The 26,468-nt window shown below is 44.3% G+C and overlaps 1 protein-coding gene across 1 annotated transcript in view; it reads left to right on the top strand.

Moving 5' to 3' along the window:
* The window catches only part of DPP8 (dipeptidyl-peptidase 8), a 27,941-nt gene extending 1,883 nt beyond the window's left edge, over window positions 1-26,058 (top strand). Inside the window, exons 2-20 of the mRNA XM_010572065.1 lie at window positions 2,045-2,314; window positions 3,918-4,030; window positions 4,989-5,162; window positions 6,065-6,233; window positions 7,483-7,593; window positions 7,973-8,101; window positions 10,113-10,174; window positions 11,222-11,322; window positions 12,444-12,621; window positions 13,957-14,116; window positions 15,598-15,677; window positions 17,709-17,861; window positions 18,508-18,643; window positions 19,440-19,585; window positions 20,446-20,592; window positions 21,374-21,526; window positions 24,139-24,281; window positions 25,012-25,123; window positions 25,721-26,058. Of these exons, the coding sequence (XP_010570367.1) occupies window positions 2,056-2,314; window positions 3,918-4,030; window positions 4,989-5,162; window positions 6,065-6,233; window positions 7,483-7,593; window positions 7,973-8,101; window positions 10,113-10,174; window positions 11,222-11,322; window positions 12,444-12,621; window positions 13,957-14,116; window positions 15,598-15,677; window positions 17,709-17,861; window positions 18,508-18,643; window positions 19,440-19,585; window positions 20,446-20,592; window positions 21,374-21,526; window positions 24,139-24,281; window positions 25,012-25,123; window positions 25,721-25,843 (2,649 nt within the window). The 5' untranslated portion in view covers window positions 2,045-2,055 and the 3' untranslated portion in view covers window positions 25,844-26,058. The remainder of the gene's footprint in view (window positions 1-2,044; window positions 2,315-3,917; window positions 4,031-4,988; window positions 5,163-6,064; window positions 6,234-7,482; window positions 7,594-7,972; window positions 8,102-10,112; window positions 10,175-11,221; window positions 11,323-12,443; window positions 12,622-13,956; window positions 14,117-15,597; window positions 15,678-17,708; window positions 17,862-18,507; window positions 18,644-19,439; window positions 19,586-20,445; window positions 20,593-21,373; window positions 21,527-24,138; window positions 24,282-25,011; window positions 25,124-25,720) is intronic.
* The last annotated feature ends 410 nt before the right edge of the window (window positions 26,059-26,468 follow it).

The raw sequence follows: 26,468 nt of genomic DNA, 5'->3' as shown, positions 1-26,468 counted from the left end.
GGGGGGGGGGGAGGTTTGCCCCGGGGCGGCCTGGCTTTTCGCCCCCGACCAGGCCTGCCCGCTCCCCCCCGCCACGGAGGGCCCCTCCCGGGATCTACCCGCTTCCTCCCACCTCGGCGGCAAGGGCAGACCTGTGGCCATTCATCCCGCTCAGGCCCGACCTGCCCCTCCGTCGCACCCTGCGGATACGAGACGTCCTACGGTGATGTAGTGCTGGAGGGTCCCCTGAGCTGGTGTGAAGGATTCGGCGGTCTCTCTTTGTTGGCTGCAGGAAGGTGGAAAAAAATGCTTCAAGTGGCAGAAGGTGGCTGCGGTAGAGATCCCGCAGTGATCTCCTGGGAGGCAGATCCTCGTGTTACGCTGGACTAACTTCACTTTGCCGGGTGGCTGTTCTCACTCTTGTTTGCTCGTTAAAGGCTACTGCTCTTCGGTATTTATCTGTTTTCTTGAAAGGGGAGTGTGAGAAATAGGTCGGGTTAAGACATGTCAGCATCTGGGTATAGGTGGGAAAAGGAGATTTCTCTTTGTTGGAATTCCGCAAATTAGATGCGAGTTTTCTGATTAAGGTTTGAAGTCTCATTCTTGGTTTCTAGCGCTGTCTGAGCAGAGCACTGTTCTGTGTATGGGCTTGAACTCTCCTTCCAGTTTTACAGGGCTGTTTAATAACTTGTGTTGTGTCTTTGTGTTGTAAATAGCTTGGACAAAAGAAGGACCTGTTGTTTTGTTTGTATTGTCAAAGGTGGAACCAAACTTTTAATTCAGACTTGTCCTGCTTTGCTTTTAGCAATTTATGTTAAAGTGGGTTTGTTCCAAGGTGTAGGTCATCTCTTTTTTACTCATCTGTGATGAGTTATCTCAGCTGCTGTGTAGAGCAGCAGGAGAGCCAGTCTGTCAGGGAGCTTTGCCTCAGGTAGCTGTGCTGCCCAAGCCCATCCCCTGAGATTTGGTGGTCCTTTAGTGCCTGTCTGCTCAATGGGAATGCTTTATTTAGTCTGTATTAGTGTTTTTGTCAGGCTCGGGCCACCAAGCTCTGCCCTAGCAATGTGCAGAACAGTTCTGCAGCCTTTCCATTCTATATGTAGTAAAACTCTCTTCTTTTGAGAACTGACAATCCTTATGCTTTGGTCTCTCCAGTAATGAACTATGTGGCAGGAGTTTATAGCGTGAATCCTTTTGGAGCTGCCCTCAGATCTGGGATTTACAGTGGAAGGACTTGGTTTCCTCTTGCCAGACATCTGGGCTTTTAATTCCAGCTCATATATCTTTTGCAAAGCACAGCTGAGTGCAGGAAGAGATATCTGCTAAATTAACAACCTGTTTGGGAGGATAAGACTTATTCTGCAGATAAATCTGTTTGGAAAATGCTTTTTTCACTGTGTCCCCCTTCTTCTGGTATCTCTTCACACTTCTGGAAGAGTCTTATCCATACAGTATTTGTAATTATATCCCTGAGATGATACAACAGTGATGATCATTGCTAGACTCTTCTGAGCTTTGTTTGAAAGGAGATACAAACGAACCCAACAAATTATAGGAGAATAATGGGAATAAGGGCACGCAGTTGCCTAGGCCCATTGTGTGTGGCCTGGTGGTTCCAAATTGACTACTAATGTTTGTTCTAAGTAGTTGGTTGTTCCAGATCTTGCTACAGTCCTAATCGTCCCCTGTTCTAATATCAGTGTAGCGAGGTGATATTCATGCAGCTTACAGGGAGGAAGAAGCACGCAGGAGCTTAACAGGGAAGAACTTATCCAATTCATGAACTTAGTAGTTGGGGGGGAGGGGGATGGCAAAGGCAAACAACAATAAATCTGTGTGGCTCTGTGAAGTTCTTAGTCCCATTCTGAAAGGCTGAGTGATGGCGGCCTGTTTTCCAGAGCAGAAATCTCTTTCCTAGACCATTTCATTCTGCTGGTTTTTTTTCTCCAATGAACTGGTGTTTTTCTTATAGCGCTTTTGCTGTGGTGTGTTTTGGGATTCTGAAGTGAATATTTGCTGGGCTGCTGGAAGGCAATGCTGAACCTCTGCTATTCTGTTCTTCCAGAAACATGCAACATGGCAGCAGCCATGGAAACTGAACAGCTGAGCCTTGAAATCTTCGAAACTGCAGGCCATGAGGAGCAGGTCCAGAGAGAGGAGCAGCCAAAACTGGAACCTTTCTATGTAGAGAGACATTCCTGGAGCCAGCTTCGGAAACTGCTCACAGATACACGGAAGTATCATGGGTACATGATGGCAAAAGCCCCTCACGACTTCATGTTTGTGAAGAAAAATGATCCTGAAGGACCTCATTCCGATAGGATCTACTATCTGGGTAAGCTTGCTGCGACAGCCTGTGTCTTGACTAAATAGTCACTGCGGAGGCTCTTCAAGTTTGACTGTTCTTGAGAGCTGGGTGTTGCCGGCAGTTAAATCAGAATGGTTTTCAGGCCAGATTGGCTGGTCAAATGTCATGATCATGATTGTAATGTCTCATTAAAACTTGCGATGTAATCTCCCACAGAAATGGTGTGATTGAAGGTGACCCATTAGGCCTGCTGGAGCTGGAAAAGAATTGTGAAGCGTCCTTTGGGACATATTCCCTAGCTGGGAGGACGGGTTAAGTTTGTTTGGTCTGTTTTCTCTCACTCCATGTATGATATCCCCTCTCCAAAAGCTGTGTCAGTTTGATCTCCTTTCTCTTAATTACAACTAGTGGGTAGAACCTTTTTTTCTTTCAAAGTTTCCTTCCAAACAGAGATTATAAATGTAATTTTGAGAGTCCTTTGTGCTTCCACTATTGATGGAGTAGGTTTTCCAGGGATTCTGGAGGGAATAAATAGCAGTGTAGGGCAGGGGCAGCTTAAAGAGTAAATGTTTTTCTCAACATTTTTGGTCTTTATAATGAAGAACTTCATGTAATTTATTGTTCTTGGCCTCAGTGCCTCATTTCTGCATTATTTCAGTAATTAGTGTTCACTTGATATATCTGCGTTTCTAAATTGCAGCTGTGCTTGAAGTGATTTGGCACTGTAAATGATGCTGTGAGCAACCTTCTGGGTGGCTTTTTGGAGCAGGCCTTATGGTAGAGGAATGCTTTTGTCAAAAGCTGCACTAACTCAACATAAGTCCATGAAAAACTGGATTGGGGGAGAAGCAATGGTCAGAACAAAGGCCGAGGAGCCGGCACCGTGTTCCAGCCCCATTGCTTGCTGCTCAGGCTGGTTGCTTAAGCTCTGATTTGTGATTCACAGTCTTTGCATGTGCTGTGCAGTGACATAGTCGGAAAGCTGCTGATCTGTTTCTTTTTTCCCCTTTTCAGAGGGTGGGGGTCATAGTCCTTGAATGATGCTGAGTTCAAGCATGTTGTGAGGGTGGGTTAAGGCTGACCTCAGCTGAGATGAGCTCTGGTTTCCTATGTGCTACTTCCTGAGCTGTAGGTCAGACTTGGTCTTCCCTGGGGCACACCTGGCTCCCTCGGGACTGATCCCCATGTGCCTTGGCAGGATCTTTCAGAAATCTGAATAGCACTGAGGGAGGGGAGCAGGAAAGGGATGTTCAAATCTTCCTAAAGACATGTTATCTGTGAAACACCAGCTGCATCATGCTGTATTCCAGCCAGGGGAATAGCAGAAAGGCCCTTCTTGATCTTAAAAGCTTATAAAATAAAGGGGGCCCCCAGCCTTCAAGAAGATACAGATATGCTTCAGACAGCATGGGGTAAGCCTGGGTGTAGTTCCTTGTTCTCTGCCTTCTCCGTGACTTGCATTTCTGTGAAGCGGGGAATTCCCAGAGTGAGGCTGCAGTGCAGAGACTGTCAGTACTTTTTCTGGTAGAAAGGGCCTGTGAAACTGTTCCTTGGTATCCTTTGAGAGTGTTTGGATTATTAACAGAAAGCTAATATACTTTTTTTTTTTTCCTCCTCACTTTCACAATAGCAATGTCCGGGGAGAACAGAGAGAACACGCTCTTCTACTCTGAAATTCCCAAAACCATAAACAAAGCTGCTGTCCTCTTGCTTTCCTGGAAGCCTCTTTTGGATCTTTTTCCGGTGGGTCCTGATTTCTTCCGTGCTTCTTGGCAGCGTAGCAAGTACACAGGCTTTAGGGTTGCACCTATAAGCCATTGTTAAAATTTGGAGTTCATTGTCTCAAACGTTTTAAGATTCTCCTTGTACTTGGCTAACTCTGCAGCCAGCTCAAAAACAAGCACAGCTTTCTCACCAGCGTTTGGAGTTACAGCCTTTGTGCGTCATAAAAACTGTGTGTGCTGGATGATTCCTCCTTTGCCGGCAGAGATTTCAAGTACTAATTTGCATCAAATTCTCTGCTGTGAGATCCTGGGGATTGCTGAAGGAGCTGTAGTCTCCAGTAATCCTTGTCTTGCAGGGGGGAGTGATGAGTCCCCCTAAGGATCAGCCAGTGGCTCCGTGACTCATGCTGGAGCAGAGGATCCCTTTCCCACTTACTGGAACATGTGTCTGCTTTTCACCTCTGTACATAGCAAGCCTGCACCAGTCCCACCCCATGCACTGTGGCAGGTTGGAGGAGGTGGGACAAACCCCATGTGGAATTAGGTGTGTTTTTTCCCATGTTATTTCCTGAGGCTGTCAGCCAGACATAAAACTCATGCTGTGCTCTCCTCCCACCAGACCAGTCACTGTGTATCTTTGCGAAAGTTAGCAAAGACTCTCCTGCTTGTTCTAGAAATAACAGACCTTCAGTCTGATCTTTCTTATGCAAGTGTATATTGGAAATAATGCTGGCCTTGGTATGGGAGAAGTGGCTGTCAGGTTTACAGTTGTGTAGGATCTGATCATGGCCTGCACCTACAAGTGCCGAAGGCAGAGGCACAAGCAGGAGCAGGCTTCTAGCCGCCAGCAGGATTCTGGAGGAGGAGGGTGTCTGCACAGCCATCTGCTCCTGGAAGCTTGGCGTGCAGAGATACTCTGACAGTGTAGTAAGACATGCACAGCAGAGGTTGATGGTACTTCTCTGCCCATATATTAGGCCATCCTAGACTATGGGATGTACTCTCGTGAAGAAGAACTGCTACGGGAGAGGAAGAGAATTGGCACCATTGGGATTGCCTCTTATGATTACCACCAAGAAAGTGGCACCTTTCTGTTTCAGGCTGGGAGTGGAATTTATCACGTAAAAGATGGAGGCCCTCACGGATTCACTGTGAGTTTACTCATCTCTCCTGTTTTATGCAGTACTACTTTCCTCTGGCTAGAAGCTCCTTTGGCTTGGAGTGAAAGCAGAGTGCAATCATCAGTTATTGCTGCACTAGCATGGCAAGTAGCCTTGATGACCCTTGAAATGTGGAGAAGTCCATAGGGATGCATTTCCATGGTTGTAGAAACTCGGGTAGAGAATTACAAGAAATGGTAGAAACCATGGCAGCAAGGCAGGACACCAGATTTTGTTGATTTTTCATAAGTAGCAATGCCAATAAAAAGCAACATAAAGGCTCTGTGCTCTTTCACGTAGTCAGAAGTCACACCAGAGACAACTTTGGTTCCCAAGCTGTGGTTTAGAGGTCACTGTTCAGCAGCCAGTGCTGTATATGTTATAAGATTTGGCTGTATAACTTGCAGAACAAGCAGCCTTTGCTCTGCTGGTGCTGAAGCTGGACTTCAAAGCTGAAATAATTTCTTGTTATTCTAACAGATGCCTGATGTCTGTCTAACCCTGTTGTCAAGGGGAATTTACTGTACCCTGAGTTGCTTTTGGAGGATGAGATTGTATGTTCTGCCAGCCCCTTTTTAGGGTGCTGTTTTTAAGAGTGTGCCAGGCTTCTCTAGGCAAACTGCCTTCTGATTTGTGGCTAATTCTCAGCACTGGTGAAAGAAACCCTGGTGGGATCTGTGTAGCCTTGGTAGAAGCACAACTTTCCCTATAAAATACCTGCATAGTGTTTTTCTATGTTTAAGATGGATAGATTCCTCTGTTGTAAACCTGTGTATTTGAAGTCAGTGTCCACACTACTGTGGTCTTAGAGACCTTCTGATAATCCAGGTTAGTTTCTATAAGTGTCCATGTGTTATCATTGCTTACTGTGCTTTTTTTTTTCTTTGAAACAGCAACAGCCTTTAAGACCCATTCTGGTAGAGACTAGTTGTCCAAATATCCGTATGGATCCCAAGCTTTGTCCAGCTGATCCAAATTGGATTGCATTTATCCATAGCAATGACATCTGGATATCTAATATAGAAACCAGAGAAGAAAGGAGGCTAACATTTGTGCACAATGGTAATGCATCCTCAATTAAAATCTCCACACCTCTTCTGCACTTGTTTTTGCTAGACTGAATTAAGCAATGGCACTAGGGGTTCTTCTGAAATCTGGGGAAATGGCCACTGTTTATTCCACCTTGTTTGTCATGTTCTATGTGTTTCCTCTAGTGCAGATATTGTGGGCTGATTCTTTTCCCTGCACTGTGGAATCTGGCAGAATGAGTTATTTGTTGAATACATATGGAAGGGCTCTACTACTGAAACAGCACATTCCTTTTTACTGGAACTGCCTTTTTTGTGTGGAGGAGCTGTGGGTGGAATAGAGCTGGAGGAAAGTTTCTGTCAGTGAAATAAGGCTGCAGGGCCTTTTAGAAACAATATAGACAGTTTCTGAATAGCACTGTGGCTTCTGCTGGCCCCTCATACTCAGTAACTTGGGTCCTTGCTTCTTACCCTCTCCAACTCTGTTTTAGATGGGTATCCTGGAGGAAGGAAGATGGGAAATTGTGGATAAAACACTTTTTAAAAATCGGTTGTGTTTTGTATTTAAATCATACTTTGTATTTAAACTTGATCATTTAAATTTTAGTTCAATTAATATTTCTGACACTTTATAATAATGCTTTAGCTTATTTAAATGTTAAATATTAAAATATTATGTAAGTACATTAAAAATAAACTGTAGCAATGACTCCTTCTCAGATGATAATTATTTATGGAGCGCTGCTAAGTTACCTCCAGGGTAACAGGAAAAATATTGAAGCCCTATGGATATGTCATCATGTTGAGATGTTATGTAAGTCTGTTACTTTTGGTTTGTACAGTGAATGAAATACTGATGCTTTCATTTTTCTGAATGTTGATATTTTCAGTTTCAGTTGTTCAGAAGGGTTTGTTTTGTTTTTTTTTTTTTTTCTTTGATTGTCTTAAAAGTTGTGGTTCCAATTCACTGAGCTCAGGTAGAGAGAACATTTTCTTTCTTCGACTAGTACGTAGAAAACTGAGAGACTAATTGGGTAAAGTAAGAAGGGAGGATGGCTTGGCTTTCCTTTCCTAAAAGAAGCTGCCATGTCAGAGAGGGTTAGATCCTTCCTAAATAAATGAACAGAGCAGGGGGGAAGCAGAAGACACAAATCTGCTGAGAAGTCAGATTTGTTATCGTGTAATTGTTCCCAAGGGGTGAACTTGGGCCATGTTTGGGATAATACAGAACTGGTTTCATTCTGCAGTACATCATGAACTAAATCTTTTGTGTCTTTTTTTAGAACTGGACAATGTTGAGGAGGATCCAAAATCTGCTGGTGTGGCTACTTTTGTGCTGCAGGAGGAGTTTGATAGATACACTGGCTACTGGTGGAGCCCAAAGGCACAGCCAAGTAAGTGTGGTGGATCCAGTGTGTCTGACAGGCATAGGTAGTGGCCCCTCTGCGGTGCTGTCCAGTGCAGTGTTACTTTTTTCTGTTACTTGTTTTTATGCAAGATAGGAACCTTATAGCTCCTCTTGAACTGTCTACAGCAGCAGGCAAGTTACAGTGGCCTTGTGAGCACGTTATGGGGGGAAGAGACATTCCTTCTCACAACAGTGGTAGGAGTTGTAAGAGTCTCAGAGTGTTTTGCTAAATGAAACACAAATCAGAGACTTTGTTGGATTTTTCTTTATCCTTTCAACCTGCTTGTGGTCCTGAGACAATATTGATGCCTGCAATAACCAATAATGAGAACTGTTCTGACCAGCAAATGTTAATTCATTTACAGCACTGAATGGGGGTAAAGTTCTTCGAATTCTTTATGAAGAAAATGATGAGTCAGAGGTGGAAATTATTCATGTCACATCGCCCATGCTGGAGACAAGAAAAACAGATTCCTTCCGGTACCCCAAAACTGGTGAGACCCTGATACCTTACATCTCTTTTTCTGTGAGACACGTTATTCCATGTGCCTGACAGCAGTGACTCTCCTAGCCTAGAGCAGGGGGTTGTTGGAGAGGTGTTGAATAGTCTTTGAATTGGTGTTCAGGTGGTGGAAATGTGTTTGGGGAAACTGCTGCTGTGGGGGTTAGGTTAGTCACTGGTGACTGTGCTGATACTCCAGCCATGTGGTTACTAAGAGCTCTGAGTCTGGGTGTCTCAGGAGTTGGTGGAAACTCTATCTGATTGTCACTACTTTGGAGCTGCTGTCTCAGATCCTGGCAGATCTGAGTTGTTGAGGAGTTGATTCTCATTACAGCCCTGTGTCTCTGAGGAAATAGCTGCAGATTTGTGGCCTTTTGCTTTTTTGGGAGGGCTTCTGTTTAGCTGCTGGCAGTGCCCTGGTAGTTCAAGTTCTGAAGGACTCTGGTTTCCATGATTGCTCTTGGACTTTGAACAACAAACTCAGCATGCTTACAGCCTACCAGGAAAACTCCCTGTTGTCATATTTTCAAACAGTAAATGATCTGGAGGCTTCAACAGTAAAGGAGTGAGGGCAGGCTTGAAGCATATTAAGTGGAGTGCCATTGGAAGCAGGGAAGCAGGACTTAAGCAGACCTGCTGGGAGCTGATTCACTGGCATGTGTCAGATGTATGGGGCAAATTTGACAGTCTGACCCTTGTTCTTCTGAGATATCCTTGCTATTACAGCAGGGCACATTGCTCACAGAGAACAGTGGTTCACTCTCCTCACTCCTGAAATCTTTATTTTTTTGGCGAAATATCTTCTGTTTGGCTGACCTTCCCAAACTGCAGAATTCATTCAGATCTTGCAGGTTCCCTGATCCACTGGGAAAAGTTTTCTGCTTATGATCCTGATTTACTACTTGGTTCAAGGAGGAAGAAAGGCTCAGTGTTAGCCTAGGAAGTGAGAGATGACTCCTTGTGTTTTTTCAGCGCTTGTGTACACCCAGATTTCTGAGGGTATTTTGTCATAGCTTTGTTCAATGCTAAGTTTCAGCAGTTTAGGAAAATGAGCCAATCAAAGCCCAAATCCCTTTAAATAAAACAACTAGGTTTTAGTCTCTGGGCCTTAGTTTCCAGCCTGAGCTGCAGGGACAATAGCCCTTTTCTGTGGGTCGTTATGAGGGCAAAGCTTGAGGTAGTGTAGAAAATTCTTCCCAGGGAGAAGGTAAGTGCTTAAATAGGCCAGCACTGTGGCTGAGGGCAAGTCATTTCACCTCAGTGCATCAGGTTTTGTGTATAAAACAGGTTGATGAAGCGGGAGTACTTCACAGCAGCGTTGACAATATTCAGAGTATGTGGAATTTGCCACATGTGTCATCTTGTGGATCAACTGGCAGCGGCTTTATTCTTTATAGTCCCTCTTTTCTTGCTGTGGAGCAAGTCCCAGCATTTAGCACTGCAAGTTGTACGGCAGGATGAGTTGCTGCTTTGTGCAGGCTTTGTGTAAAGAGTTAACTTTAGATTTTCAGTGTTCAACACAAATACATAGCTTTGTTATCTTAACTGCACTAGTCATGGCAATAGGTTTTTAAGAGTGAGTTGCTCTAATACTCAAAGATGCTTTTTAGCACTGGATCGCTTTTTATGCATGACCTCAAGAATAACAGCCAAACAGTAAACCAAAGCTTGCTTTGCTATCCTGATCACTCCTGAGCATTGCTTCCAACTAGTATGTGCATTCTTTGACTGTGGGACAGAAGACTGCCTGTTATAGTAGCATGGCTCTTGATCAGATCTGTTTGCAGGATTACATTCACTGAGTTTGCCTCATGTTTGCAGTCTTTTTTTCCCTGCCTTGTTCTTTGCTGTCTCACACATGCAAGTAGGCTATTTGATCAAAGAGCATTCTGCTGTTTGCCTTTTCCAGTTCTGTATGAATAACTCCACAATAATCCACAGTTCAAGTCTGCCCTCTTGGAAGCAAACAATTGGTGCCTGACTGCTAACATCTGTTTTTATAGGTACAGCAAATCCAAAGGTCACTTTCAAGATATCTGAAGTGACAATCAATGCGGAAGGCAGAGTAAGTTCTATGTTCTGCTTGTTTTCCAAATACAATTTTTGTGATTCTTTTTTGGTAAAATTCATTTTCCAGTTCAGTACAAATAAACTTTCTTGGTTGTGATAGCTTAATGGCTTCTGTGGAGGCAATGCACTTGGCTCATTCCTATGTAGATACTTGGTGTCTGTGTATGCAGCAGTATTTCTCAAGGCTGGGCTTTCCTTTCCCACCACTGGTTTATGAACTCAGCTGCACAGCAGAGTATTTTAGGTGTGGATGGTTAGACCTCCTTATGTGACAGATCTCTTGATTGGCTGCAGATACTGGGAAAATTTGATTGCAAAGACAATGTATCACCTTACAAAAGCATGAACATATCGAAGGAGATGAACTTTGGTTTTGCCCTGGGATTTTTTAACAGGTGCAGAAATTTCCATAGCCCATTCCAAGATCTTCGGACAGTTGAGAAATTAATCTTACTAGGCAGATACAGTAACAGCCATACATTACTGGGATCCTCTCTACTCTTGAGCTACTTCAGCCATCAACAGTCACCTACCTGCTGGGATAGTGATGCTGACATCAGCCAGCAAAGGCAGGGAAAGTTGTCACGACCCTTTGGGTACCACTGTGGCTTGTTCCCACTCCCAGCAGGGACAGACTGCAGAATTGCATATCATGAATCAGAACCACGTTGATAACTGGATGTCATGCAGGATGTTCAAAATCTACTGATGAAAACACCTTACAAAATAGCTCGGTACAAATCACTTCCCCTTTACATGGGGAAACTGAGTGTTCAATGACTGGTCTGAGACGAGTGGTGGATTTGTGAGCAGCATCCAGATTTCTCAAGTCCCAGCCCTGCCTGTGCTGGTAGTGTGCAGCTCTCCTACTATGCTGGTGTCTGGCTACAGACAGGCTTGAATCCCCTGTGTTGCAAAGGCTGAACAATCTAAATTGCATGAGCTGCACAGAAGAAGTCTTCTGTGTCCAGACTCTCATCGTGCATGAAAACTGGTTGTGGGGGTTCATCTCAGTGTCACTGAATTGCTGCTTTGTCAACAGATTGCAGATGTTGTGGATAAAGAGCTAGTTCAGCCGTTCGAGATCCTCTTTGAAGGAGTAGAGTACATTGCTAGAGCTGGGTGGACGCCAGAAGGAAAATAGTGCGTATGTTAATCCTGTCTCTGCTTAGAGGGTTTGGGGCAATACAGTTAGAAGCAGAATGTAGTGGTCTCTGTCGTCTTCAAGCTTAAGCCTGCTTTTATTTTTACATTTCTACGAACTTGTTTGTGCAAGGAGGACAATTTTTCCAAAACCAAACCAGAGTTCTCCTTGTCTCTTTCTCTGGTACCTGGCCCTATTGCTTCGGTATTGGGCACTCACAGCCTTTGATGTATGTGTCCTCTCAGCATCCCTGTGAGAGAGAGTGCAGTGCTATTGTCCCCATTTTACAGATGGGGAACTGAAGCCCAGAGAGGCTAAGTGACTTGCCATGGTCACACAGGAAGTCTGTGGCTGAGGAGAGAAATGAGCCCAGGTCCCCCAGGCCCTAGGCTAGCGCCCTAACCAGTGGACCATCCTTCCTGACCAGACTTACTGATCAGAAAACCTGCTGTAAGTGCTACTTACATTTGCATGTCATTTTTAACCCTGTAGATGATGTAGTACAGTGTTTCTAACTCACCAGAAGCTTCTCCAGAATTGCACTTCTCCAGTTCTTGAATCTAAAGATGGCTTTCACCTTTTTAATTCCACCCCACCCCCCCAAAATGTGGAAGAAATGCAGGGACACATTTGCTACATTATCTTGCTTTTTGCAGGATTGTTGTTAGAGCTACATGCAAAGCCATCATAAGTATGGCAGGGTCTGCTGCCAGTCCATTTAGGTGCCAGTATTATTCTCTGCCAGGTATAGATTTAAAACAGTATTTTCACAAGTATCCTGAAATTTCAATTGAAATTTTTCCACTTAAATATTCCCTCTGATTTTTCTTTTCTCTTTCTCCCTTAAAGCACAATTCCAATCTGGGAGAATAGAATTAATTAAACTTTTGAACCCGCAGTGCTTATGCAATATTGAAATGAAGTGAAATAGGTTCTTGTATTATGGAAGAGATTTGTTTATGTGGGTGAAATTTTACATGTGGCTTTGGGCTTAATCTGTAATTGAACATTCTTGACTCCCTCAAAATGCCTAGTGCTAATGAGTGTCTGCTGAGATTTTCAGACCTGTCTAATACTCATGGTTGCATATTATTTTCTCTAATATCTGTCTTCTCAACAGCATCTGGTCCATCTTACTGGATCGCTCCCAAACTCGACTTCAGATAGTCTTGATCCCTCCTGCATTATTCATCCCCACAGAAGATGATGCAATGGAAAGACAGAAACTTGTCGATGCCGTACCAGATTCTGTTACACCTTTCATTATTTATGAAGAAACAACAGACATCTGGATAAATGTAAGAATTTGAATTTCAGCCTTCTCTGACAGTTTGTTGTTCAAGACCCTTTTTGTAGCACTTGAGCAACATTGGTGTTACTGTGCTGCCTAGGAGAGTATTCCCATTGTGCAAGTTCTGTGCATATGCTATGCTTCCTGCTGTAAAAAACAGTATGTAGAGAACAGAGAGATTTTGGATTTGAAAGCAGAGCTGCTTTGCTTGAGGCTGCATAGTGGTCAGACAGAGCTAGGAGCAGAGCCGAGGGCTCTGGCGTTCCAGGGCAGCCCCTTGCCCACAGTGTTACGCAGACACCCTCTGGCTTCTTGGTGCCAGTTGTTCACCAAGAGCAGTGCCAGCAGATGAAGTATTCTTCAGCCAACAAAGATGTATGTAGTTGATACTGGGTGAACAAGTCCCAAGAGTCTGCTAACAGTCACTGAAATCACCACTCCTTAACTACATATGGTCTGGTGAAATAGATCCGTGTATAATGTTCTCAGAGGTGTGCTGTAGGGCCTGTGCTGTGAGACCAGACACCGGTGTGCTAGGCTAATGCTGTAAAAATGAGTGTTGTTCACACTTCAGCAGATAAAGATTGATGTCTCTAAAATGACATCCCATTGGAGGTGTGCAAGAGTGCAGGAAGGTCTGGGAACATCAGTCGCTGACAGGTAGTTGGATCTTTCGGCAGAGAACATTTGCACAAAGCCTTCCAGTGAATGGTCCCTATGCAGCGAGTGCTCTCTATGATACTGTGTTTTCTCCTTATTAGTAGTGTGCATGGTTTCAGGATGGTGCAGTGAGTTGTCCTTTCTCCCTTATTTTTACTGTCTGGAGTGGGTTTTCACTGGCAGCTCATACTGTGCAGATAAATGCTCCCGAGTCCCTCAAAAGATTGTCCCTTGAAGCAAGAGTTGGCATCTTCATGAGTGGGAAGATGATGTCAGCTCATCTTTCTTTAAATAACCCTTCATTTTTGGGCTTCTAGACAGCACTGGACAGAGGAGGCCACTGAACTCTGGCTTCTTTGGGTGGCTCTCATATGCTGTCTGCACAGCTGGACCAACCTCTGTATCTAAGCTAGAAAAGCAGGTGCAGAAAAACTTAATTAATTCATTAGCTAGAAGTCAGAGTTAGACTAGCAAAAAGCCTGGAGCTGTGCAGCATATGTGGCTACTGTCTGCAGACACCCCCTGACTCATGAGCATAACTGGTTCTCCCAGTAATGGACAGTGCTGCAGCCTGCTAGTGTAAACTGTTTTGTCTGTGTTGAGCAGTAAGAGGAACCTATTATGTGTGACTTCAGTGCCAAAGTCCTGCTGATAACAATGATCCAATGCTCTGTCTCCACAGATCCATGATATCTTTTATGTTTTCCCTCAAACCCATGAAGATGAGATAGAGTTCATTTTTGCCTCTGAGTGTAAAACAGGATTCCGGCACCTATACAAAGTCATCTCAGTTTTGAAGGAGAGCAAGTATAAACGGTCGTGTGGAGGCCTCCCTGCTCCAAGTAAGTGAAATTATTCTTTTGCTTTAATTGGGCATTTGCTGCCAACTAGTGAAGAAATAAATGTCCTTCTAGGTGGCAGGAATTACTGTCTTATTGGAAACTCCTGCTGTTGTCCAGGAAAGCACTTCACCGAACAGTGATTCCTCTTGAAATTGTACAGGGGTTATTCTGTATTCAACATGCCTTAGTTTTAACCCTGATTCTTCCTCATGGACTAGAGGGAATAGTTTCAAGAAATCAGATGGGAAACAAGCTCCCTGTAATACTGTGAAATGCACTTAGTTGGCTTTTCCTTGTCAATGTTGGGACTGTATGTGTGCTGACTTTGCCAGAGGTTAATCATTATAGTAATAACATGGCTACCTCTGATGTAAAGGGTCTATTATATCTAATAGATGCACATTGGTTCAGGACTTGATTTTGCAAGTAAAACCAACATAGTCCTCGTCAGCCTTTACAAGCAGGTTGGTAGCAGAGAGGCTGACAAAGAGCATGGTTTGAACACACTGTAAAAAGGTCCATAGAGGGCCTCCCTGTCTGAGTGGGCCCACGTGTTAGTCCCCTTAAAATGAACATGTGTGCTTGGCAGCAAAACCTATGATATGACAACTATTCAGAGAATTCCTCTCTGCTCTTAAAAACAATCATGGGATTGCTGTATAGACAGAGATGTTAGCAGGAGAAAATTACTGGCAGCTGTTGCAAATAGAAATGCAGGAAGAGTCATTTCAATCAAAAAAATTCAAGGACCATGTGATTCTGAGCTGCAGTCGAAGTTTGGTCTTGCTCAGATGCATGATATAGCTGTGTGCAAAGCTCCCAGAGTGGTTTTTCCACAGCATGTATTCTTTAATTTACAGTTTCATGCTGTGATACTTAGTTTATTTGGTGTGTGTTGAAGGCACTTACTGAACTCTGCATGCACAAAAAGTACACCTAATTTTACCAGAGGTCCTAGTTTCATGCAGCTTGGTTTTGGTGGGGTTTTTTTTGCACAAAGTATTATATCCTGGATTGATCAGATTTCTCTGAATGCATCCAACTTCTTTTTCTTGCTAAATCTCCCTAATTCTAAGGGGAATTAAGCCATCTTATAAAAGCAGAGTTGTTCCCCACCCTGTTGCAAAATTCTGCATTTCTGACACCTGAGATTTCCTTTGCACACCCATTTTTTCAGTATAAAACATCTATTTCTGTGCAAGTGACAGAATACTTAAAAAAAAAAAAAAAAGGACAAGCAAGCTGTCCAGGCCTCAGGTTGAATCCTGTGAATCTTTTAACATAAATGTCACAGAATGTCAAATAGTACCAGCCCTAAAATTTTTCTGGGGAGCTGGCAGAGGCATGGGTCTTCTGCAAAAGCAGGTTGCTCTGGGGTTTAGTCTAGTGAAAAAGCTTGGAAGGAAGAAGTATTATTGTGACCATGTGTTTTGTAAGATGTAAAAGTGTAAAATCTCTGTTTGTGTGTTGGTTATTTGCAGGTGACTTCAAGTGCCCCATCAAAGAGGAGATAGCGATTACCAGTGGAGAATGGGAAGTGCTTGGCAGACATGGATCCAATGTAAGTCTCTGCTCTTGCTGCATGGATATCCTGCAAGCAATGCACAGAGGGAGATGGTCTCTGGGGCCTCACAAATCAGTACATGTTGCATTAGTGAGGCTCTGCTCCTTGAGAAGAGTGGACCTTGCCACTACCTGGTATTGAGCTTGAGCATGTGTATCATGTGGGGTTTTTTTGGTCTACAGTGTGCTTTTATCCTTCTGATATGCTATTCTGGACTAGAGGTTCTGATTTTGTCAGTGCGGGAAAGCAACACAGGCAATATTAGTTGGCTTTCTTTTCCTGCATGTTCCTGTGTGGATCCTTGTCAACAAGGAATTTTCCCCACTAAGTTCAAGGCTTAAAGAGGAGGAGAAGGGAGCAAAAATACTGTGAGGCAGCAGTGAGGAAATTCCACATGTTCTGTGAGCAGCAAGATGTCACGATGGTGTCCAACTGCTGTTCTGGAATCAAGAGATACTTGTTAGAGGGATCAGCATAAATCCACTAGCCCTGTCTCTTTTTAGCCAGAATACACAGTTTTTACGTTCCATGTAGCCTGTGAGCTTGCACAAGGAGGGAGGGAATGCTCCCCATACTGCTGCTCATCTATCTCTGAGCTGGATGAATCCTTTGATCATTTGAATCAAACAGCAGTTCAAGGAGACTGTTTGACTGGTTTGGACTTCATAAAGGTCTTTGAAATCCTTCCTAAATGGTAATTAGAAATGGGGTTAGGGAATGAAGTGTGCAAGTTGACCTGCATTTGAATCTGTTCTGCTGCCTGCTCAAAAAGAAGGGACAACTGAGGAATATTTAACATGGCAGTGGTTTACAGTCAGCTGCTGCCTTGATTTCCTTCTGGGGTGGTTTATATCATATGTGATTTGGGAAAGGGTCTGAAGAGTGGGGAGATGACAAAGAATGGGGGACAGAGTTACTTGAGGGACAGGATGCCATCCAGAGGGACCTGGACAAGCTTGAGAAGTTGGCCCGTGTGAACCTCATGAGGTTCAACAAGGCCAAGTGCAAGGTCCTGCACCTGGATCAGGGCAACCCCTGGTATCAATACAGACTGGGGGATGAAGGGATTCAGAGCCACCCTGCTGAGAAGGACTTGGGGGTACTGGTGAATGAAAAGCTGGGCATGAGCCAACAATGTGCACTTGCAGCCCGGAAAGCCAACTGTACCATGGGCTGCATCAAAAGAAGCATGGCCAGCAGGTTGAGGGAGGGGATTCTGCCCCTCTACTCTGCTCTGGTGAGACCCCACCTGGAGCATTGCATCCAGCTCTGGAGTGCTCAGCGCAGGAAGGACATGGACCTGTTGGAGCAGGTCCAGAGGAGGGCCACAAAAATGATCAGAGGGATGGAGCATCTCTCCTTTGAGGACAGGCTGAGAGAGTTGGGGTTGTTTAGCCTGGAGAAGAGAAGGCTCCGGGGAGACCTTGTTGCAGCCTTTCAGTACTTAAAGGGGGCTTATAAGAAAGGTGGGGACAGACTTTTCAGCAGGGTCTGTAGCGATAGGACAAGGGGTAATGGATTTAAACTAAAAGAGGGTAGTTTTAGACTAGATGTAAGGAAGAAATTTTTAACAATGAGGGTGGTGAAACACTGGGACAGGTTGTCCAGAGAGGTGGTAGATGCCCCATCCCTGGAAACATTCGAGGTCAGGTTGGATGGAGCTCTGAGCAACCTGATCTAGTTGAAGATATCCTTGCTCATTGCAGGGGGATTGCACTAGATGACCTTTAAAGGTCCCTTCCCACCCAAACCATTCTATGATTCTATTTAGCATAGCAAACAATAGTGGAGACTGGGAAGAGTAAAGGGCCTGCATGAGAGAGCTGAGCAACAAGGTGTGAAGTGCAAATCGTAACTTGACAGAGTTGTGGACAGTAAGAACAGTCATTTGGCTTTTTCCTTGCAGATTGTTGGGCTATAACTCAGCTTCATGGATGTGGGATGGGGGGGAGACTTGGAGGTGGTGGAACTGGGTATTGTTTTGGCAAGAAACAATATTGAGGGAATGTGTTATTTTGGTTTTGACAGATCTATGTTGATGAAGCCAAAAAACTGGTGTACTTTCAAGGCACAAAAGACTCACCCTTAGAGCATCACTTGTATGTTGTTAACTACGAGAATCCTGGAGAAGTAAAGCGGCTGACAGAATGTGGTTACTCTCATGCCTGCTGTGTCAGCCAGGTACTGTTTGCCTGTGAGGCCCTGTACCAGCAGGGCTGGCTGAGTGTGCTGTGGCTTATTGCCAGTCTTGTCCTTCATCAATCAGCAGACAAGGCTGTATTTAAATATAACAAAAGTAGATTTTACACTGTGCTGTGCGCTTCTATATGTTGTACAGTGAGTGCGTAAACCCACCCTGGAAACCGGGTTTGACCTCCCAGTTCGGTTGCTCTTCTACTCGTCTCAGGCAAAAGAAGCCAGGATGAATTGTTTGAAACTGTTTGAGCCTGGCTGTTTTTGCCTGAACTAGGCTACAGAGCAATCACCAGAGGAGATGAGCCTGTGGCAGCGTTGGGTGGGGTTCCAGGCATCTGAGGCAGTAGCCTGTTCAGCTGGGAATGCTTTACCCAGAAGAGGATGTGTGACAAGGTCCTTATGCTACTGTTGGTTTTGCAGGTGTATTTTTGGCTTTGGAGCATTAATGACTGAGTCTTGCTAAGGACTGTAGCTTCTCAGAGTCTATCTGTTGTTATCAAAAGAGCTCAGACTTCCTGGTTTAATTTTGTCCATAAAGATCTTCTGCAAGATCTAAATGCAGAAAAAAATGATCACTTTTCCTTGTGCCTCCACACTGAGGAGTTCCAAGATAATGTTTTTTTCTCCCTAGGATTGTGACATGTTCATCAGCAAGTACAGTAATCAGAAGAACCCACACTGTGTGTCACTTTACCGGCTGACAGGACCTGAAGATGGTGCAGCTCATAGGACAAAGGAATTCTGGGCTACCATTTTAGATTCAGCAGGTAATGGCATGGATAAGGAACTAGAAAAGGACAACCAGGATCACAGAATGAAAGATATTCCAGAATATGCTTGCTTGAGATTTGCTGTTGTGGGTGACTAGACTTGTCTCTGAAACTCGTGCTTACGTGAGTTGTTCTTGGACGTACCTCAGTGATATTTTCAGTTTAGCAGTGAATGGGTATAAACTGGCCATGAAGGATTTAGAGTGAAAACTACTAAGTGCTGCTGCCAGAGCCAGTAGAAGCTGTAGAAAGCCAGTTTTAGCATCAGGGGAGGCATTTAAGTGCAGTCATTTACTCTGTGCTATATGCCTGCTAATGAGCATATATAATGCTTCTGGGCCTCTGGGGAGGGACATACACCCCTTAAATAGTTGTGTGCTGCTTCTTACTCATGTCTTTCTGGGACAGCTCTTGGGCTTATATTTTTCCATTTTGTTTCTGTTCTGTTTCATCTCTCCTTCCCTAAGGCATACTCTGCCCTATGCTTTCCATGTATTAATGCAGTGAGTCCTAAGTGGTGTTAGGAAGGGATGGGATACTTGTAATGGCTGTGTCAGTGTCGAAGAGTTACTACTGTTCACAGGAGAGCAGGGCTGGGAATGCGATAGGCCTGAGAAAGCTCCCCTAGGGCTGGGGCATTCCCAGTCTCTGCCTGGTCCCAGCCACATCCCCTGGAAAGTATGGGAGAGCTCCTTTGGGATTGCAGTGAGATTGGTGATGGGGCAGGGCTGGAGCAGAGCTGCATTATTCATCTATTCCCTGTTAAGCCAGTCTCTGTTCCCTCCTGTGGCAGGCCCTCTTCCTGATTACATTCCCCCAGAAGTGTTCTCCTTTGAGAGCTCCACGGGGTTTACGCTCTATGGGATGATGTACAAACCTCACAATCTGCAACCTGGAAAGAAGTACCCCACTGTGCTTTTCATCTATGGAGGTCCTCAGGTGAGTGCAGCATGTTGGTGAGTTGTGGGGTGGGCTAGCCTGGATCACTCCACTGCTCTCCTGTATAAACAGTTCCTGCTCCATGCTGAGGACAGCATACAGTGTTTTGCCTGTTTGGTGAGTAGCTGCTTGGCCGAAGGTGCTGTAAGCAGTCATGATTTCCAGGTCATGGATCGAGGGACTGCCGCCTGTCTGAGAACAGGTATGGAGCAGTAGAGCTGGAACTGGGAGAAAGGGGAGTGCAGATAGTCCCTGTTCTATCTCCCTCTCCTCTGTAGAGGCTCCTGTTCTTTGTTTCCACATCCCCCATGTGCATGTGAAGGGAGCTCTCTGTTAGCGCTGACCATTACCAGTGTGTGCTTAGAAGAGCTTGCTCCCCAGTCATCCTCCCACTGATGAATAGAAGGTAAGCCTCTTAGCCCTGCTTTGGTTCCCCCAACTCTTCTGTGCCCTGCTGCCGTCCAAGGCAGCTGGAGTGAGACTTGGTGAAGGGAAGGATTTTCTCCTGGGAAAGAATAGAGTGGAGAGCAGAGCTGCAGGCTCGGGGTTGGGTTGTGCAGTCTGCAGCCACCCCTCTTGCTCCATGCCCATTGGTGCTGCAGTGGAGCTCAGTTCAGCTCTTCATATCTGTGAGACAGAATGGCTTGTTACTGGAGGAAGAGAGTTTGTTTCATAGCAGACCACAAGCAGGGAGAGGGAATCCTGCAGCAGGGAGTAGGGATCTTGAAAACTTTACATCATAAAAATGTGCAAAACATTTAAAGGAAGGTAAATATAAATAAAATCTGAAACTGGATTAAGAGGTGACCTCTGGATTCTGTTACATATGTGGTGGTGTCATTGCTGTTCTTCTATTACAGGTACAGCTAGTGAACAATCGGTTTAAAGGAATCAAGTATTTCCGTTTGAACACTTTGGCCTCTTTAGGCTATGTTGTTGTTGTCATTGACAACAGGGGGTCCTGCCACCGGGGGCTGAAGTTTGAAGGGGCCTTTAAATACAAAATGGTAAGTGGAGCTGAGTCTGGATCTTTGTTTTCAGCCAGAGACAGGTTTGAATCCCGGTGTTATCTGAGCTGAAGCACTGATTTGGCTCAGATGCCCAGCATTGCCTGTGTGATGCTGCCTAGGTTTAGGAAGGGAACTGTGCATAGCTTAGCAGTGTGGATTTGAGGGAGGAAAGACAGTCAGTGTGGGAAAGATACAATGTCAGGGTTTGAGGTTGTGAACCAAATCCAGCTTGGCAGGCGTAATGCAAGGTGGTTCATAAGTGGTCTCTGACTCCCACCAGAAATGCTTTGCTGCTCAGATGAAGTAAGATAGTTTCATTCACAGTGTGGGTTACTATTTCAGGCAGTTCCTGTGTCAGGCTGGAGAGGTTGAGCATGTTTGGCTGTGTGTACAGGCAGGGACGGCCTGTGCCAGGCTCTGCTGGCTTTACAGTGTAGCTCTCCATGTATTGGGAATGGCATTTTCATGCACAGAGCTAGAATGCAGCCTTGCTTTTGTAACAGCAAAAAGTGAAAACACTGAAAAATCCTACTTGTCACCAAGCAAGGAGACTAGTGAAGAAAAGGATAGTTAAGAGGTGGGTTAGCACGTATTTATTGTCTTATGGGGAAAGGGGTCATCTTTCTGTAACATGCCTAGCACAGTGGAGTGCTGGTGTGTGGTTGGGTGCTGCACAAACAGAAGCAGCAAAGATCTGAAGGTGGCTACCTTTGGAAATCCTGAAAATGTAACTTTGGTCTGGAACTAACAAAACTTACCTTTTTCTCTCCTCTCCCAGGGACAAATAGAAATTGATGACCAGGTGGAAGGGCTGCAGTATTTAGCATCCCAGTATGACTTCATTGATTTGGATCGTGTTGGCATTCATGGCTGGTCCTATGGAGGCTACCTCTCTCTTATGGCTTTAATGCAGAGGTCAGATATTTTCAGGGTATGTTCATACATTGAGTACTTATTCTGGCGGTGCAGACAGAATTTTTCCCTTAATCATGTAACCTCCCATGGGTGTTCACAGCACAAAGACTTCGGAGCTTGCTCTAGACAAATGAGGACATAGTGCTCTGGCTGTTCTCTTCAAGACTCTTCTGTTTGGGAGACTTAGAGAAGTTGCTTTTCTAGCAAGCAGTTCTTCTACAGTATTTCTAATTAGGCTTCCTGGCTTTGGCTATTTTTTTGATACTTCACAGACAACAGGTCTGAAAATCTATTCACTCTTTAAGGCTAGTGCCTGCTAACAAACCACAGTACCTCTTAAAACCAGCAATCAGTGGATATTGCAAGAACAGTTACAAGTTGTTGTGTGACCTTGGGTTGTCTCCTCAGTTCTCTCCACTTGTGTTTCTGTATGAAGCATGGGGATGACACACTTTTCCTCTGTAAGCCTGTTGTCACTGTTAGGCTCTGAGAGGTATCTGGGACTGGTATTCCCATTGAGTCTGTACTGGTACAGCTATGGGATTCAGCTTTTCAGAGACAGTGATACCAGTACAGCCCAAATAGTTAATACTAACAGAGATGCCTCAAATCGGAAAATTGCATTTGTGCAATTAAGTGCTGCTCTTTCCTACTTCTCGATGCAAATTTACAGCTTTTCTCCCCAGGAGAGTGTGGTGGGTCTTATTTGAGTGTAACCACCCCAAAGAGCACGGTGTGGCTGCACCATCATTGTGCTTGCTTCCCGCAGCTCCAAATGAGCCAGACATAATCTCAATCTGATGTGAAGGTGTGGTGTTGTCCATGAGGCTTCCTGCATTAAGCAAGCAGAGTGCTTTTGGGCAGAACACACTTGTCATCCAAGAAGCCTGGCATGTAAGAGGAGTGTGGGGCTGTTTAGATAGGCCAGTTTTACTGGAATATCTGAGAGTCTGTTGTGGTGAGCTGGGATGAGGAGGAAAAACTGTTTAGCCCATTCAGTTGAGCACAGAAGGATATTCCCTCTCTGGAACTGTCAGAGTTTTAAACCGTTGCACTGTTGAGCGTGCAATAACTTAACTGTGCTGGTGTAGCTATACCAATCTCGGGTCACCTATGCTGAAGGTACCTGTTGTGGTTTAACCCCAGCCAGCAACTAAGAACCATGCAGCTGCTTGCTCACTCCACGCGCACCAAGTGGGGTGGGGGAGAGAATCGGGGAAAAAAAAAAGTAAAACTCGTGGCTTGAGATAAGAACAGTTTAATAGAACAGAAAGGAAGAAACTAATAATGATAATAATAATAATAAAATTACAATAATAATAACAAAATGATTGGAATATATAAGTGATGCACAATGCAATTGCTCACCACCTGCCAACCGGTGATTCCCCCCAGCCCCACTCCCCCCAGTTTATATACTGGGCATGATGTCACATGGTATGGAATACACCTCTGGCCAATTTGGGTCAGGTGTCCTGGCTGTGCATGAGAAGCTGAAAAATCCTTGACTTAGTCTAAACACTATTTAGCAACAGTTGAAAACATCAGTGTGTTATCAACATTCTTCTCATACTGAACCCAAAACATAGCACTATACCAGCTCCTAGGAAGACAGTTAACTCTATCCCAGCTGAAACCAGGACAATACCTTACATAGTCTCAGCTGTTGCCCACTTTGTGTCAGCTGAGCTCTTTGTGCTGTGAACCAACTAAGGGAAGTGATCCTGCTGAAAAATGACACCTCCTTCTCTTCCTCCTCCCCTCTTTCTTGCCCTGGGAGAATAGTTTCTTTGCAGACTGATGTATTCCCAGATCAAATTGCCCATGCTGCTTCATAGTAGTGTGTTCTGAAGCATCCAGGAGGGCAACCTGGGGATGGGGAGAGGTACTGAAAAGAGGTTTGTGTGTTTTCATTACTTTAGACCACTACAATAAGTGGCCAGACTGCTGTTGGGTAAGTCTCAAAGGAGAGATGTGGTAAGAGCTGGATATTGCTCTGGGGATGTGTTTTGTTCTTTGTGGCTGCTCTTGCTTTGTCTAAGACAAACCTGAATATTCCTGGGAGGCTTAATAATTACTTTTCTCAAGTCCTTAAGGATTGTTAGATTTTTGCTTTTAAAAATACCTGCATTGCAAAGGGGGTTTTGGTGGGTTTGTTTTGTTTTTTTTTTCCTCATTGGTCTTTTTTTCACAAGCCTCTCTGGAAGCTGGTGGTAGCTATGCAAGGTAGTGTGCTGAGTCCTAGGGAGCTATTGATTCCAGTTTCTGTTAGACATTCAAATGAACAATGATTTTGCAACCCAGAAGCAGAGTACTCTGCATTTGGGACAAAATCCACTTCCCTCAGCAGGCCTTGCAGGTGATATGTTTAGTGTTGCTTCTGATTTGTCTGTAGGACTTTCCTAGTTTTCAGCACATGTAGGTCGTAGCTGAACTGTGCTGATATGTATGAACTGTGGGAGGGAGAGTGAGGATTGCTTTTCCTTTTCCACTGCAGGCTGTGGATTGTAAACTTAGCAGTGTGTTTTGGGCAATTATAGTTGCTGTGGGAGGGAGGGATGTCCCCAAATCAGAGGGGCAGGTATTGTCATTCCCCTCCTGATGCTGAGAGCCCTGTTGAATTTGCAGGTTGCCATTGCCGGAGCACCTGTCACGCTGTGGATTTTCTATGACACTGGTTACACAGAGCGCTACATGGGCCACCCGGATCACAATGAGCAGGGGTATTACCTAGGTTCAGTGGCAATGCAAGCTGAGAAGTTTCCTTCTGAGTAAGTTTGGTTCTGGCTCTTATCTTCTACTTTTCCTGCCATGAAAGTTCAAGCCCCACGGACACGTTTTTATCTCCCTGTTCTTGGCAATTGAATTCTGGAATTGCAAATGCTAGTATTAAATAATAATTTATAAAGAAGACCAAACCCCAGCACTAATAAACTTAATACTTGGATGAACATTTGCATAATTACAGGCCATTGCATGTAATCCCTTTTATACTGGCTGTAATTAAAGACTACCTTTTATGTCTAAAGAAATGACAAACATATCTTCCATTATGATTAGCACTTTAGAGCCACATTAAGCTAGGCAAAAATTAGTTGATCAGGATGCTTTCTGCATATCCTAAGGCTGCATCAGCACACAGTTGTCTGTGGAGCAGGCTGAGACCATGGGCTTTCTTGCCAAAGAGCTGAAAATGGGCAGTGATTCTGAGCAAGTGTTAAGCTGTTGTATTGTCCAAGCTAGGAAATGCTTCTGAGAATAACAAAGATACACAGATAAAAGGCCTGACCATGATGTGCAGATTCAGGAAGAACTTTTAGAGGAACAAAGAATAGGTTTGAGAGACACATCCATCCAGAACAATTTACGGTAGTGAAATCACTGTCTTCAATGCAAATATTTTTTTCTATTGAGTGTTTTTGAATGGATGTGTGTGGACTGTGAAATGACTGGCAGGTTCTGGGATGCTGTCTAGAAATGTTTGTCTTTTCCTTTTCTCAGACCAAACCGTTTGCTGCTGCTACATGGATTCTTGGATGAGAATGTTCACTTTGCACACACTAGTATTTTGCTCAGCTTTTTAGTGAGAGCTGGGAAACCGTATGACTTACAGGTAAGGCCAGAACCAGGATGTAAAGGTAATGTGTCTGTCTTTGAGTAGTCCAAAATTGGAACTTGTAACATGGCTGTGCTGGGCCGCTTGGATAAAACTGTAGTATTTGAGCCTAACTTTTTTTTTTTAAAAGGAAGATTTTATGAGTAAACAAAAAAAAAAAATCAGGCAAATGCTCAGTTAAGAGCAGTTAAGGCTGCTCCCAAGGAGATCTGCAGCTTGGAGGCAGTACAGCAGTTTTTGTGCAGTGTGGAACAGGGTTATACATTTAATTAAACCCTGCTGGTTCTGTGTAGATGTAGCCCAGGTATCCCATACCATGCTGCAGAACTGGGAGCATGCTGATTTACGTGATGGCTCTGGACAGGATCTGCCTCTGTGCAGCCAGGCTGATCACCTCCAGCACAGCACTAGCTGGATTAGAGGGTGCAGTGGGTTGTCTCTGGGTTCAGGCAATGGAGGATGGGGTGTATTAGCTCAGGTGCAGAGTTAATGCAGGGAGATTCCATGAAGATTTTGAATGTGGGTCTGTGGAGCAGTTTAAATGTTGGTGCCTGCAACTTTTGTGGATACTTATGACTTTATTTTATATTTTAGATCTACCCTCAGGAGAGACACAGTATAAGGGTACCTGAGTCGGGAGAGCACTATGAACTCCATCTACTGTATTACCTGCAAGAGAATCTGGGCTCTCATATTGCTGCTCTGAAGGCAATGTGACTGACCTCTACAGAACTCTGCTCCACTGGCTGCTTTACCGAACGAGGAGATGTAGGAAACTAGAAAAAATAGAAAGGAACATTGCATTTTGGTGCCTGCCACATGTACACACACACACAGACACTTTTTAAAATTTGGTGCCATACAGGAAATTAAAGTACGGTGACCTAATAACTTTAAAGCTTAAGATGTAAATAAAATCAAATGTCTGTGGTATAATGCAGTACCATGGGTGTTCTCTTGGGGGAGGAGCTGAAACTGAAAATAACGTACTTCTACAGCACCAGATCTTCACTTTTTAAAAGCATTATGACATAACTGATGTATTTTTACAGTATGTTCCTTGGTATCTTATTACATAATACTGGGTAATTTACTCACTATGCAGCGAGAGTTTACCCAAGTGGTTACGAGTTGTATTACGTTTTAAATGCTATCATACAGCTTTTATGCTTCATGAAAGGGATGTGTCACTCCTTAGAAGCTGGTCACAAGTTAGCCACATCACCTGTCTATATGTTAATTGTTTTTTTAAGAAGAAAGACTTTTAAGCTGCCTCCTAAAGAACTTAAATTTTGGATTCAGTTCAGTTGATACCAGGTTCTTTTCAATGATTTCTTCTCTC

Source organism: Haliaeetus leucocephalus, unplaced genomic scaffold (genome assembly GCF_000737465.1).
Source record: "Haliaeetus leucocephalus isolate CR32 unplaced genomic scaffold, Haliaeetus_leucocephalus-4.0 Scaffold339, whole genome shotgun sequence".
In the NCBI taxonomy this organism is placed as follows: Eukaryota; Metazoa; Chordata; class Aves; order Accipitriformes; family Accipitridae; genus Haliaeetus; species Haliaeetus leucocephalus.
Note: the sequence above shows the minus strand (reverse complement) of the source record. Positions and strands in the feature narration are given on the sequence as shown.